General features: G+C 47.7%; 1 protein-coding gene across 2 annotated transcripts in view; it reads right to left on the bottom strand.

The window, feature by feature from the left end:
• The window catches only part of LOC119963064 (biorientation of chromosomes in cell division protein 1-like 1), a 69457-nt gene that overhangs the window by 37162 nt on the left and 16447 nt on the right, over positions 1-15848 (bottom strand). For both annotated transcript variants that reach the window (XM_038791618.1, XM_038791619.1), the window contains one exon: positions 4641-4765. In XM_038791618.1, coding sequence (XP_038647546.1) covers positions 4641-4765 — 125 coding nt within the window. The remainder of the gene's footprint in view (positions 1-4640; positions 4766-15848) is intronic.

The raw sequence follows: 15848 nt of genomic DNA, 5'->3' as shown, positions 1-15848 counted from the left end.
ACTTTTACTTTTAATACATTGGCAATACTTTTTTCAATCTATATTTCCTAAATAGGAAACAAAAATACCTACATCAGGCTTCACCAGACATGCACGACACCAGCAATCCATGTCATGGTTTGCGATTGATTACTATTGTTCCTGGGTTGCAATGTGAAATTTTAACTACAAACAATCAAGAGCAATATTATGGCAAAAGGTATTTCTACAATGCCTTTAACATAAAGCCATACTGCATTTTCACAGTTAGGACATGTAAAGCCAGAGATTTAAGGAGCATAACAAAAAAGAATAAGAAATGGAGAAGCTAGAGGTTTAGGGAGGGTGCCTGAGGGCTTTGTCACCTAGAAAGTGTAGGTTGTAATAGTTAATATCAAATTATGGACACAAAGCAAAATAAGGAGAAAAAGAAAGCCAGGATTAAGAGAGAGCTGAAAGTGGCAAATGAAAAACTAAAAACATTGTTAATTTAATTCTTTAATATTCTCAAATAAAGTCTGATGGAATGGGACTCCATCCTTCTCAAAGTTAATTTAGCCAAAGACAGAGGACCAGATATTCATGGAAATGTAACTGGAGAATATTGTGGAGATACAGTGGTGCAAGTGGATTTACAAATTATTTATTCATTCACAGGATATGGTCATCACTGGCTGGGCCAGCATTTGTTGTCCATCCCTAATTGACCTTGAACTGAGTGGTTTGCTTGGCTATTTCAAGGTCAACCACAGCACTGTGGATCTGGAGACACATGTAGGCCAGACTAGTTATGGATGGCACGTTTCTTTCCCTAAAGAACACAAGTAAACCAGCTGTGCTTTTTATGACAATCGACAATGGTTTTCTGTCCATGGTTTCATTTGACTCTTAATTCCAGATTTTTATTGAATTCAAATTTCACCATCTGCCATGGTGGATTCGAACCCAGGTCGCCAGATCGGTACCCTGTCTCTGGATTAGTCATCCTCTGACTATGCCACCATCTCCCCTGGAAATGCCAAGAACAAATTAAAGTTCAATGTAATAAAAAGTCAGTAGCTATGGGGAGAGAAATGTTTTCAGGTCTGTGACCTTTCATCAGAGTTCATACAAAAAAAGGTCATCACAGAAGTTGCCAGGCCTGCTGAGTATTTCCAGCATTTTCTATTTTTATTTCAGATTTCCAGCATCTGTGTATTTTGCATTTGCATTAAAATTTAATGTCGGGACAGAAAACCAATGTACATCACTGAAAACAAATGATGGGCATGCATAATGTTGCTGGGAGGATATGTGCAGCAAACCTTTGCATATACTGGGAGTTTGTATAAAATGGAGGAATACATGGCATGGTCGAGTGTGGATGCAACAAAGGCAACTGCAAGGATGACAGCTGTGAAGGACAATGATAGGAGTTGGGGCAGGGCAGAGGTACACAATCTTCAAGATAGTTAGAATAGTAGGACCAGAAGTCTTGCCCTGAACAGAAAAAGGTGCATTTTTGATTGAGAATGACGAGAAAACAGATGTAGAGAGGAAGCCGCAGACAATGGTTTCAGCGTTCCAAATGTTGAACGGTAAAGTTATAGCTCACCCAAGACTAGATCTCAATTATTTTTCTGATAGCAGAAACTTTAAAGATGTTGAATGGTGTTGAGAGTGTCAGAGAGACACAGAGTCAAAGAGTGGAGTATAATTTTAGTGGAAACAATTAAAAGTTTACAGCACAGGCCGTCATTCAGTCCAAAGAACTATACAATCCCACATTCCAGCTCTTGATTAGTAGTCCTGGAGGTCGCAACACGCAGTATTATCCAAGAGTTTTCTTAAATGCAAAGTGAATTACTGGCTTTAATACCCTTTCAAGTAGTAAGTTCAAAGATGCTAAGCCACTTAATATTTTCTCTCACTAGGTTTATCACATCCACTATTTTACACTCTACCTCCTCAACTACAATGTCTGCAAAAATATCCGCTTTTGCGAAGATATGTATTTGAAAACAACAGGTGCTGGAGTGTGGAGACTCGGGGATTTTCATAGTAACTTCATTGCAGTGTTAATGTAAGCCTACTTGTAATACTAATAAAGGTTATTAAAAACGGATGCCTAAACTTCAAATAATTTGCATGGGAGAACCTGTGAAGTGGAGATATTTTGGAAGAGGTGTCATGGTCAATTGTTTGAAATGCAGTGGAAGTGAAGTTATTATGCAACTCAGTCATAATCATAGAATTGTGAGCTCGGAGTTTAGTTAGGGTTCTTTTGATAAAAACTCTTCCTGCAAGAAGAAATGGTCCCATGGGTAAATGGTGAAAGGTAAAGGATTAAATAGAAATGGGAACATGAATGGCAAGGGAGATGAAGTGGTCAGATTTTGGAGATCTGCACCAGACGTGCAGCAGCCACAAGCAAAGGTAAAGGATGTACATAGAACATACAGTGCAGAAGGAGGCCATTCGGCCCATCGAGTCTGCACCGACCCACTTAAGCCTTCACTTCCACCGTATCCCCGTAACCCCTCCTAACCTTTTTGAACACCAAGGGCAATTTAGCATGGCCAATCCACCTAACCCGCACATCTTTGGACTGTGGGAGGAAACCGGAGCAAACCCACGCAGACACGGGGAGAATATGCAGACTCCGCACAGACAGTGACCCAGTGGGGAAGCGAACCTGGGACCCTGGTGCTTTGAAGCCACAGTGCTAGAGTTAAGACGAAAGGCAAAACAAGGAAAGCACATCAAAAATTTTTAAATTACTGTGAGCTGGGATGAATTACGGCTATCCTTGGAATCATTTTCAAAATAATGTTAAAATGTTTAGATAAATGGCGTCAGTAACTTCAGATTTATTATGTTTCTGTTCCTCCTCCAGTTCTGTGAAGATTAGTAATAATGCTACATAAGGCATACCTCAGCATTGGTGAAGCATGACCTGGACAGTAATAAGTTATAAATGTAGGACTTCAAACACGCACATCCTAAATTATAGTCGCTTATATAGAAAAACAGTGTTCAAAGGATTAAAATAAAATTTAATACTTGCCTGCAAAAATGAAATCTAACACTCAAAGTCCCTCATACAAATCCTACCTTGTTGTTATTTTTGTTCATACATCACGCCGTCCCCTAACCTACATTGCTTCCGAATCTTGATGCATCAATTTAAAATACTTAATTACAAATCTCTCTTATGAACTCACTCGGGGCTTTTCACAGTAACTTCATTTGACGCCTACTTGTGACAATAAGCGATTTTCATTTCATTTCACCTTATCGCTGCAACTGGAATTGTGTAGCCCTCCAGTTCTAACAGTTAGGGGAAAGGTAAGGGAGTTCCAGAATGAAAGAGATAAATTGAATAAAAGAACCTCATGGGTTGATATTACGGCCTACAGCTTGGCACAGGGTCAACCACTGACCATACAGCTGAAGGGATGGCTTGGAAAGAGTGGTACCAGTGCTGTGCTGTAACAAACCAGTTCTAACCTCCACACGGCTCACTGGCATAGCTTCTACCATTTTCAAAAAGGTCTCCTTAAACTTCTCCATCTCGTTTCTTGCCTCCCATCTTAAAAGCCTCTCAAAAGCCATATTTTGCAACCTCCCGTACCTCTATAGAAAGGAATGCATGAATGTGACAGATTATTATATCCTCAGGATGTGCCAATGTGTTCTCACGATAAATTAATTTAGTTTGAAGTCCAGCATTGTTAAGCACCCAATTTCTGTACGAAGTCCAACAAACAGCAAAAGGGCAAAAATAAACATTCGGTAACAGAGTCAGGAAGGAATATTCACTGAAAAAAAACAGGGACACATTTATTTTTTTTTGAGTAGTGCATATACTGTACTATATTAACTCTACTTATACGCCTCAGTTTAACATCACGTTTGAAAGATGGCATGCCTTGGGTGGCACCATAGCACAGTGGTTAGCATTGTTGCTTCACAGCACCAGGGTCCCAGGTTCGATTCCAGGCTTGGATCACTGTCTGTGTGGAGTCTGCATGTTCTCCCTGTATCTGCGTGGGCTTCCTCCGGCTGCTCCAGCTTCCTGCCACATGTCCCGAAAGACATGTTGTTAGGTAATCTGGACATTCTGAATTCTCCCTCTGTGTACCCAAACAGGTGCCGGAATGTGGCGACTGGGGGCTTTTCACAGTAACTTCATTGCAATGTTAATGTAAGCCTATTTGTGACAATGAAAATTAATAATAATTTAACAGTTCTGTTGTATGGTATTAACAAGTCAGACTATTATTTTCTGCTCAAGGTCAAAATCTATTACGCTACAAGCAGCAGCTGGGAATATTTAATTACATTAAAAGTACTACACAGACAATTGTTTTGTGTGTAAAGTTTAAATTAATGGGGGATAAAAGTGCATTCTAATAATGAATGTCCCCTAAGTACAACCGATTGATATCCAATTAAACAAAGCCATAGTTGAAGCCTTTCTGCCCAACACAAAAGTCACAGTGAGAACTGACTTTGGAGTGACTTTCTTCTGAAGTGTTTCAACAGCTCATCACCAAGTTCCTGAAAGTAACATTTCCACAAGAACATTTCAACAGAATTTTGTTGAACAAATCAAAATCTTATACAATATTCATTCTTAACATTGGAATGAACATAATTTTCCGTTTTCTGAAACCTACTGTAGGACCATTTGTCGAAGACTGTTCCTTAGCTGATTCTTGTTGAGATGAGGGCTCCACGTGTGACTTGCAAGGTGGTTCGACACAAAGTTATCCACTCGCTGTCGTAAGTTCTGATAAGCGGGCTAAAAACAAAACATTTTTTTTTACTACTTTGCATACATGTCAATTTTTATCTCGGAGCAAGATTAAGGTAGACTTCAATACTAGCAAGGTAAAATGTTAAAATAGATCAACTAAGTTGAAATTATACTTGCGGTATTTAAATTCTACTTTCAGAGCAATGCAGGCATGCAACACTGCTTAGAATTTGCAGGCATATGGGGTGATATTTGCCCTATAGCCCAATTATTAGACATAACACTTAAAGCAGTCAGGTCGACTGCTTCAGTAATACCAAATTTTGGCAATATGCTTTCAACAAAACTCGCACGTAGGTTTTCACAGCAATATTAAAAGATGATGCCTGGGCTGCAACTGCATTACATTAGTAAGTAGTTGAACCATAATCACCTTATCTTTCATAGGAAAAATGGAATGAATAATCCCAAACATTTATCATAACTGAAGAAAAATTTATAGAAACTATTCCACGCATAAGCTGAGAGGTGCAGAGTAGGGAGAATTCAATAAATGAAGCGGCTTGCTAATCAAAGTGTGGCCAAAGAATTTGGGTTGTGAATTTGGAGGTAAGAAGGTGCCAAGTGCTTTAAACCAAGGGGCAGTAAATAACTGGTGGAAACTAAAAAGTGACATACTCAACTCAAGAGGGGGGGTCCAGCTGATCTCAACAAAATTAAATAAATATCTAATCATCTAAATATCTCGAGTATTTAGAGTTAAGTTTGACTTCATAAAGTTAAGTGCAAGTAACTGCAAGTCAAAAGGAAAAATAACCAAGTAATTAACATCTTTATTTCAAACTAGAATTTAATTACTGAAGTAATCAGTAACTAATTACTAATTTACTTATCAAGCAAGATTCACCTATTTAATAAATCTCGAGCTCATGTAGACAATTAGATCAATAAACATACTAAAGGTAACCAACAAAAAATGGATTTATCAATAAAGAAATTGAAGTGTAGGCAGTGTAAGGATTGGAGCATGTGGGAATTTTATGGACAAGACTCCCACGTCTACAAGGAATGTCTGCACCTTGAGGCACACCAGTTCAGAGTCACTCCGACACAAAAAAGAGGAATTACTGATTAATTTACTTATTACATTCGGGATCCTAATAACTAAAGCAAAATCTGGAGAAGGAGGATCCAGCTGTTGTGCTCCATTTCAGAACAAACAACATATGAACAGTTAGGGGAAAGGTAAGGGAGTTCCAGAATTAAAGAGATAAATTGAATAAAAGAACCTCATGGGTTGATATTACGGCCTACAGCTTGGCATAGGGTCAAACACTGACCATACAGCTGAAGGGATGGCTTGGAAAGAGGGGTACCAGTGCTGGGCTGTAACAAACAAGGTGGGAATCAAGGTCCTTGCTGATAGAATAACAGGGACTGTAAATAAGGCTGCTGGAATGACAGAAACCAAACCATAAAAGAACGACAGACACGATGAAGGACAAAAAAACACAAATGGCCAGAGATTAGATAAAGTCAGAGGGAAAAGGAAAATAACTAAAACATGGAGAATTAAAAACAATTTACAAGGATACAGCATGCATAACACCTACAACAAAGTAGATGAACTAGAGACGATTTGTAGCTAGGATTTGGTTATAGTACGATTTACTAAGCATGGCCACGTGGAAAACAGGTTCAGCAACTAAATGCGACCAGACATAACACATTTAGGAAGCGTAGAGAAGGTGGACTAGCTGCAATAATAAAAGACAACAATGGCGGTAGAAAAAGGAGATCATAGAGTCATTATAGTGCAGGAGGCGGCTATTCGGCTCATCAAGTCATAACCGGGCCTCTGAAAGAGCACCCCGCCTAGATTTGCTCCCCTGCCCTATCCCCCTCACCCTACCTAACCTTTGGACACTAAGGGACAATTTCGTATGGCCAATCCACCGAACCTGCACCTCTTTGCACTATGGGAGGAAACCCACACAGACATGGGGAGAACATGCAAACTCCACACAGTCAACCAAGGTCTGATTCGATCCAGGGTCGTTGGTGCTGAGGCAGGAGTGCGAACCACTGTGACACCAGCTCACCCACTGTACCACCATAACAGCAGTACTGTTCTGGTCTTTCACAAAATAGAGAGCAGTCCGAGACGGGGAACAGCCCCGAGAGCTGACCTCTTGAAGCATTAATTAGGTGAGTAGGTAGCTGATTTGTTGGTGAGTTTCTGATTTTCCTTTCCTTAACTAGAGCTGTAACAAACTGCACTGGGAAGATAAATATACTGTGTTAAATTTATAGCTTATCTTTTTGATTTGATTTATTATTGTCAGGTGTATTAGTATACAGTGAAAAGTATTGTTTCTTGCATGCTGTACAAACAATGCATACCATACATAGGGAAGGAGAGACTGCAGAATATAATATTACAGTTACAGCAAGGTGTAGAGAAAAGATCAACTTAATATTTCTTTTTTTTACATAGAATTTACAGTGCAGAAGGAGGCCATTCGGCCCATCGAGTCTACACCGGCTCTTGGAAAGAGCATCCCACCCAAGGTCAACACCTCCACCCTATCCCCATAACCCCACCCAACACTAAGGACAATTTTGGACACTAAGGGCAATTTAGCATGGCCAATCCACCTAACCTGCACATCTTTGGACTGTGGGAGGAAACCGGAGTACCCGGAGGAAACCCACGCACACACGGGGAGGATGTGCAGACTCCGCACAGACAGTGACCCAAGCCGGAATCGAACCTGGGACCCTGGAGCTGTGAAGCGATTGTGCTATCCACAATGCTACCGTGCTACCCGTCGATATGAGGACGGTCCATTCAAAAGTCTAACGGCAGTAGGGAAGTAGCTGTTCTTGAGTCGGTTGGTACGTGACCTCAAACTCTAGTATCTTTTTCCTGACGGAAGGAGGTGGAAGAGAGTATGCCCGGGGTGCTTGGGGTCCTTAATTATGCTGGCTCTCTTTCTGAGGCAGCGGGAATTATAGAGTCAAAGATGGGAGGCTGGTTTGCATGATGGACTGGGCTACATCACAACCTTTTGTAGTTTCCTGCGGTCTTGGGTAGAGCAGGCTCAATACCAAGCTCTGATACAACCAGAAAGAATGCTTTCTATGGTGCATCTGTAGACGTTAGTGAGGGTCGTAGCTGACATGCCAAATTTCCTTAGTGTTCTGAGAAAGTAGAGTTGTTGATGGGCTTTCTTAACTATAGTGTCAGCAAGGGGGTGGGGGGGGGGGGGGGGAGAGAGGGAGAGGGAGAGAGAAAGAGGGAGAGAGAAAGAGAGAGAAAGAGAGAGAAAGAGAGAGAAAGAGAGAGAGCGAGAGAGAGCGAGAGAGAGCGAGAGAGAGCGAGAGAGAGCGAGAGAGAGCGAGAGAGAGCGAGAGAGAGCGAGAGAGAGCGAGAGAGAGCGAGAGAGAGCGAGAGAGAGCGAGAGAGAGCGAGAGAGAGCGAGAGAGAGCGAGAGAGAGCGAGAGAGAGCGAGAGAGAGCGAGAGAGAGCGAGAGAGAGCGAGAGAGAGCGAGAGAGAGCGAGAGAGAGCGAGAGAGAGCGAGAGAGAGCGAGAGAGAGCGAGAGAGAGCGAGAGAGAGCGAGAGAGAGCGAGAGAGAGCGCGAGAGAGAGCGCGAGAGAGAGCGCGAGAGAGAGAGCGAGAGAGAGAGCGAGAGAGAGAGCGAGAGAGAGAGCGAGAGAGAGAGCGAGAGAGAGAGCGAGAGAGAGAGCGAGAGAGAGAGGAGCGAGAGAGAGAGCGAGAGAGAGAGCGAGAGAGAGAGCGAGAGAGAGAGCGAGAGAGAGAGCGAGAGAGAGCGAGAGAGCGAGAGAGAGCGAGAGAGAGCGAGAGAGAGCGAGAGAGAGCGAGAGAGAGCGAGAGAGAGCGAGAGAGAGCGAGAGAGAGCGAGAGAGAGCGAGAGAGAGCGAGAGAGAGCGAGAGAGAGCGAGAGAGAGCGAGAGAGGAGCGAGAGAGAGCGAGAGAGAGCGAGAGAGAGCGAGAGAGAGCGAGAGAGAGCGAGAGAGAGCGAGAGAGAGCGAGAGAGAGCGAGAGAGAGCAGAGAGAGCAAGAGAGAGCAAGAGAGAGCAAGAGAGAGCAAGAGAGAGCAAGAGAGAGCAAGAGAGAGCAAGAGAGAGCAAGAGAGACCAGGACAGGCTGTTGGTGACCTGTACACCTGAAGCTCTCGACCCTTTCTAATTCGTTCCCATTGATGTAGACTGGCATGTACTCCACTACGCTTCCTGAAGTTGATGACAATCTCCTTCGTTTTGTTGACACTGAGGGAGAGATTATTGTTGTCGCACCAGATTCTCTATCGCATTCCTATACTCTGTCTCGTCATTGTTTGAAATCCGACCCGCTACGGTGTGTCATCAGCAAATTTGAAAAACTAAACTGATTAATATAACTATCAATAATTAATTGAGTGATATTTAATAATAACAATATTTATTAGTGTCACATCAGCTTACATTAACGCTGCAACAAAGTTACTGTGAAAAGCCCCTAGTCGTCACACTCTGGTGCCTGTTCGGGTACACAAGAGGGAGAATTCAGAATATCCAATTCACCTAACAAACACGTCTTTCGGGACTTGTGGGAGGAAACCAGAGCATCTGGCGGAAACCGACGCAGACAGGGGGAGAATGTGCAGACTCCACACAGACAGTGACCAAAGTGGGAATTGAACCTGGGACCCTGGCGCTGTGAAGCAACGGTGCTAACCACTGTGCTGCCGTACCACCATTTCTAAAGATGAAGCCCTAATTAGTTAAACAAAATACAACAGAAATGGCAGGACAGGAGATGTATTGTAGCTGTAAGAGTCTGAGTGCTGGTGGGTACCAGTGTGGTCCAGAACAACTTACAATAGGTATCTGTAGCTTTAGGAACTTAAGAGTTGACGAGGTGGAGTCTTGAGCTTTGGACACAACAATGCATCAGGGAGGGAGAAAGTTACCTGGACACTTTATCCCAAGAAGCAGTCAGACCCCTTAGGTTATGTACTTCAGATTTGGTCCATGGTCATGGACAGGAGGGTGTGGCTATGAGATATAGAGATCCAAAAGGTCCCACTGGAAGTTCCTCAGCCCTTGCACTTATCTTGCAGCCTGTACGGATGACATCAGACTCTCCAGCAAACATGAGAACACTGACCATGGCACCATTGTCCTTGGGAATATTCAAGTTTGGAGAGTTTCAAATTAATAGTAATAGGGAACAGTACAGTTAAGGATCAATCCTGTTTTCTGCAGCTACAGTAGTCCCCCGTTATACCGCACTCCGCAATACCGCGGGGGGGCTTATGGACCCCAACTGTCAGTTGTGTCAATTTCAGCGGCCGGCTGATTGTTTCAGTGAGAGAGCAGCTTCCCTCTCTGGATCAAAGTGAGCCGGCCGCTGAAATTGACACTGCCGGCTGCTCTCTCCCTCCAATCAGAAACATTAAAACTTGGATTGGAGGGAGAGAGCAGCCGGCAGTGTCAATTTCAGCGGCCGGCTCACTTTGATTCGGAGAGGGAAGCTGCTCTCTCACTGAAACAATCAGCCGGCCGCTGAAATTGACACTGCCGAGGGGGGGGGGGGGCGGGTGTTGGGGGGGGAGGGGCCGGGTGTTTTTGGGGGGGGGGGGGGAGAAGAGGGGGGGGGGGAGAAGAGGGGGGGGGAGAATATGGGAGGGGAGAAGAGGGGGGGGGAGAAGAGGGGGGGGGAGAAGAGGGGGGGGGAGAATATGGGAGGGGAGAATATGGGAGGGGAGAATATGGGAGGGGAGAAGAGGGGGGGGAGAAGAGGGGGGGGGAGAAGAGGGGGGGGGAGAAGAGGGGGGGGGGAGAAGAGGGGGGGGGGAGAAGAGGGGGGGAGAAGAGGGGGGGGAGAAGAGGGGGGGGGAGAAGAGGGGGGGCGGGTGTTGGAGGGGGGGCGGGTGTGGGGGGAGACCCCCCTGTGGGTGTGGGGGAGAGAGGGTGGACCTGCGGGTGTTGGGGGAGAGAGGAGGGCCCTGCGGGTGTTGGGGGGCGGGGGAGGAGGGGGGGGGGGGGGAAGGGGGGGGGGGGGAAGGAGAGGGGGGGGAGGAGAGGGGGGGGAGGAGAGGGGGGGAGGAGAGGGGGGGAGGAGAGGGGGGGAGGAGAGGGGGGGAGGAGAGGGGGGGAGGAGAGGGGGGGAGGAGAGGGGGGGAGGAGAGGGGGGGAGGAGAGGGGAGGAGGAGAGGGGGGGAGGAGAGGGGGGAGGAGAGGGGGGGAGGAGAGGGGGGGAGGAGAGGGGGGAGGAGAGGGGGGGAGGAGAGGGGGGGAGGAGAGGGGGAGAGGAGAGGGGGGGAGGAGAGGGGGGGAGGAGAGGGGGGAGGAGAGGGGGGAGGAGAGGGGGGAGGAGAGGGGGGAGGAGAGGGGGGAGGAGAGGGGGGAGGAGGAGAGGGGGGGAGGAGAGGGGGAGAGGAGAGGGGGGAGAGGAGAGGGGGGGAGAGGAGAGGGGGGGGGATGAGAGGGGGGGGGAGGAGAGGGGGGGGGGAGGAGAGGGGGGGGAGGAGAGGGGGGGGAGGAGGGGGGGGAGGAGAGGGGGGAGGAGAGGGGGGGGAGGAGAGGGGGGAGGAGAGGGGGGGAGGAGAGGGGGGAGGAGAGGGGGGAGGAGAGGGGGGAGGAGAGGGGGGAGGAGAGGGGGGAGGAGAGGGGGGAGGAGAGGGGGGAGGAGAGGGGGGAGGAGAGGGGGGAGGAGAGGGGGGAGGAGAGGGGGGAGGAGAGGGGGGAGGAGAGGGGGAGGAGAGGGGGGAGGAGAGGGGGGAGGAGAGGGGGGAGGAGAGGGGGGAGGAGAGGGGGGAGGAGAGGGGGGAGGAGAGGGGGGAGGAGAGGGGGGAGGAGAGGGGGAGGAGAGGGGGGAGGAGAGGGGGGAGGAGAGGGGGGAGGAGAGGGGGGAGGAGAGGGGGGAGGAGAGGGGGGAGGAGAGGGGGGAGGAGAGGGGGGAGGAGAGGGGGGAGGAGAGGGGGGAGGAGAGGGGGGAGGAGAGGGGGGAGGAGAGGGGGGAGGAGAGGGGGGAGGAGAGGGGGGAGGAGAGGGGGGAGGAGAGGGGGGAGGAGAGGGGGGAGGAGAGGGGGAGGAGAGGGGGGAGGAGAGGGGGGAGGAGAGGGGGGAGGAGAGGGGGGAGGAGAGGGGGGAGGAGAGGGGGGAGGAGAGGGGGGAGGAGAGGGGGGAGGAGAGGGGGGAGGAGAGGGGGGAGGAGAGGGGGGAGGAGAGGGGGGATGAGAGGGGGGGAGGAGGAGAGGGGGGGGAGGAGGAGAGGGGGGGGAGGAGGAGAGGGGGGGAGGAGGGGGGGGGGAGGAGGGGGGGGAGGAGAGGGGGGGGAGGAGAGGGGGGGAGGAGAGGGGGGGAGGGGCGAGCCGGAGGGTGTGGGGAGGGGGCGAGCCGGAGGGTGTGGGGGGACAGGGGGCGAGCTGGACGTTGTGGGGGAGAGCAGGAGGGTGTGGGGGAGAGGGAGCGAGCCGGAGGGTGTGGGGGGAGAGGGGGCGAACCGGAGGGTGTGGGGGGAGAGGGGGCGAGCCGGAGGGTGTTGGGGGGGGGGGGGAGAGGGGGCGAGCCGGAGGGTGTGGGGGAGAGGGGTCTAGTTGGAGGATGTGGGGGAGAGGGGGCGAACCGGAGGGTGTGGGGGGGAAGAGGGGTCTAGTTGGAGGATGTGGGGGGAGAGGGGGCGAGCCAGAGGGTGTGGGGGGAGAGGGGTCTAGTTGGAGGATGTGGGGGGAGAGGGGGCGAACCGGAGGGTGTGGGGGGGGAGAGGGGTCTAGTTGGAGGATGTGGGGGAGAGGGGGCGAGCCGTAGGGTGTGGGGAGGGGGCGAGCCGGAGGATGTGGGGGGAGAGGGGGCGAGCCGGAGGGTGTGGGGGGAGAGGATGCGAGCCGGAGGGTGTGGGGGGAGAGGGGGCGAACCGGAGGGTGTGGGGGGAGAGGGGGCGAGCTGGAGGGTGTGGGGGGAGAGGGGGCGAGCCGGAGGGTGTTGGGGGGGGAGAGGGGGCGAGCCGGAGGGTGTTGGTGGGGGGGGAGAGAGGGGGCGAGTCGGAGGATGTGGGGGGGAGAGGGGTCTAGTTGGAGGATGTGGTGGGAGAGGGGGCAAGCCGGAGGGAAAAAAAAGAAATTGACACTGCCGGCTGCTCTCTCCCTCCAATCAGAAACATTAAAACTTAAAAGTTGGATTGGAGGGAGAGAGCAGCGGGCAGTGTCAATTTCAGCGGCCGGCTGATTGTTTCAGTGAGAGCAGCTTCCCTCTCCGGATCAAAGTGAGCCGGCCGCTGAAATTGACACTGTTTTAATTGGATCCACGATGGGGGTTTTAAATTTATTTAAAAATCTATGCTAGCGCTTCCCATTGTGAGTCTACGGGGGTCTGACCTCTCCCCTCTCCCCCCGCCCCCCCCCGTAGACTCACAAGGGGAAGCGCATGCATAGATTTTTAAATAAATTTAAAACCCCCATCATGGATATCCGCGGCTCGGATACAACGCGGGTGGCTGTCTTGGACCCCAACACCCGCGTTATAAAGGGGGACTACTGTATCAGCACAAGTCCCAAAGGCGATATTCGCTGCCTGGTGCCAGGTTAGAGAAAGAGAAAACAAGGTATGGCATTGGCTCTTTCTTTACCATTTGGCAGTAAAATCCGAAACAAAGTGCTTTCTGAGCTGGAGTTGGAAGAGTTAGACTCAGAAGAAGGTCTGGCGACTTTATTACTTTACATGGACAAGATTTATAAGAAAGGTGACTCGTTAAGTGCGTATGAAGCATGGTTGGATTTTGATAAGTTTTGGAAAATGGAGAATTTATCTATGAAAGACTATATAATGGAATTTGGCAGACTATATAAAAAGCTGCAGAAACAGGCTGGAATTTCCACAGTCTGTGTTGGCCTTTAAATTACTTGACTGTGCTAGAGTGAGCAACATGGATAGGTTCCTGGTTTTGACAGGAGTTCAGTTTACGGATAACAATACCTTATTCGAACAGATGACAGCAGCTTTAAAAACATTTTTGGGGAAACATTCGATTCCAATGGCTCTGATGACCCAAATAGGTCAGCCTGCTATAAGGCAGAATATGGAAGATACACTACCAACAGGATGGCAAAATCGTATGGCTACGAACAGGCCTCAAGACTATAAAAGACCGAGACAAGGAAATTATGAAGACAGAAACCCAGTTAGAACCTACAAAGGAGGATGAACCCCAGAAATGCACGGGGCATGATAAATCGATGTTTTCGATGTGACTCTCAATACCATTATGCTTTCAACTGTCCAACTCGTTATGATAGAGTATTTGAAGCGACACATGACACGGAAGAGTCCGAAGAGGAAAAAGATAGTGACCAGAAAGAAGGCATTGTCCTATTAACAAGCTGTTTTACGCCGGTAATGAGGGTGTTGGTTGCAGAATCTTTTAACTGTGCTGTATTGGACAGTGGCTGCACATCTACTGTGTGTGGGATTGACTGGTTAAAATGTTATTTGGACTCATTGGATGCTGAAAATCGTAACAAGGATAAGGAATTTTAAAGTTCCATAAGTTTCAGGTTTGGGGATGATAATACTCTGAAGACGCTGAAAAGAGTGGTGATCCCTTGCAATATTGCTGGAGTGAATCATTTTATTAGCACGGATGTTGTATCAAGTGAGATACCTTTGCTTCTGAGCAGACCGTCGATGAAGAAAGCACACATGAAGCTGGATATGGAACAGGATAAGGCAACAGTTTTTGGAAAGACGGTGGACTTACAATTTACAGTCGGGGCATTATTGTATTCCATTATTGACAAATAATGTTTCAAGTAGAGTGGTTAAGGATGTATTAATGACAGTTGATAATGCGACTTTAGCTGGTAAAAAGCTTATTGTAGTAAAACTGCATAGGCAATTTGCACATCCGTCTCCTCGGAGGCTGAAAAATTTATTAAAGGATGCAGGGGTAAGGGATGATGACTATTCTAAGCTGATAGAACAGGTTAGTGATCGCTGTGAAGTTTGCAGGAAGTACAGAAGGACACCAGCACGACCGATAGTAACCCTATCTTTGGCCAGGGATTTTAATGACATTGTGGCCATGGACCTTAAAATCTGGGATAAAGCAAATAATATATTTTTTTGCATTTTGTAGATTTAGCTACCAAATTTAGTCAATCAATCAACGATTGTACGAAGTAGGGCAGCACGGTGGCACAGTGGTTAGCATTGCTGCCTACGGCGCTGAGGACCCGGGTTCGAATCCCGGCCCTGGGTCACTGTCCGTGTGGAGTTTGCACGTTCTCCCCGTGTCTGCGTGGGTTTCACCCCCACAATCCAAAAAATCTGCAGGATAGGCAGATTGGCCATGCTAAATTGCCCCTTAATTGGAAAAAATAATTGGGTACTCTAAATTTATTAAAAAAAACACAAAAAAAAACGATTGTACGAAGTAAACAAAAGAGTGTAATTTTGGACAAAATTGTGGAAAAATGGATCGGGACAGGAATGGGTCCACCAGCAAAATTCTTTATGGACAATGGGGGAGAATTTGCTAATGATGAGTTTAGGGATATGTGTGAAAACATGAATATCAGAGTTATGAACACGGCTGCCGAAAGCCCGTTTAGTAATGGTGTCTGCGAAAGAAATCATACTGTTATCGATGACATGCTTCGGAAAATTTTGGGATATCGACCAAACTACACGCTAAGTTCAGCTTTAGCATGGGCGGTACATGCAAAGAATTCATTGCAGATGGTTGTGGGCTATAGTCCTTATCAATTAGTGTTTGGTAGAAATCCTAAAATTCCCTCCATTTTGGATGACCAGCCTCCATCTTGGGAAGGGACTACAATTAGCTCAGGTTTTGCTGAACATTTAAACGCGTTACATAGCAGTAGAAAAACTTTTTTGTAAGCAGAAGTCTCTGAAAGAATTCGCAGAGCTTTAAGACATAATGTACGGCCATCAGATGCCGTTTTTCAACAAGAAGAAATGGTATACTATAAGAGAGACAATTCTAATGAATGGAAAGGCCTAGGGAAGATCATAGGCATAGATGGCAAAACATTTATTTTGCAACATGGTAATCAAACTGTTAGGGTACATTCATCAAGGATAATGGGTACCGATTACAA

The sequence above is a fragment of the Scyliorhinus canicula genome, chromosome 3 (assembly GCF_902713615.1).
Source record: "Scyliorhinus canicula chromosome 3, sScyCan1.1, whole genome shotgun sequence".
Taxonomy (NCBI): Eukaryota; Metazoa; Chordata; class Chondrichthyes; order Carcharhiniformes; family Scyliorhinidae; genus Scyliorhinus; species Scyliorhinus canicula.
This window is presented reverse-complemented; position numbering and strand designations above follow the sequence as displayed.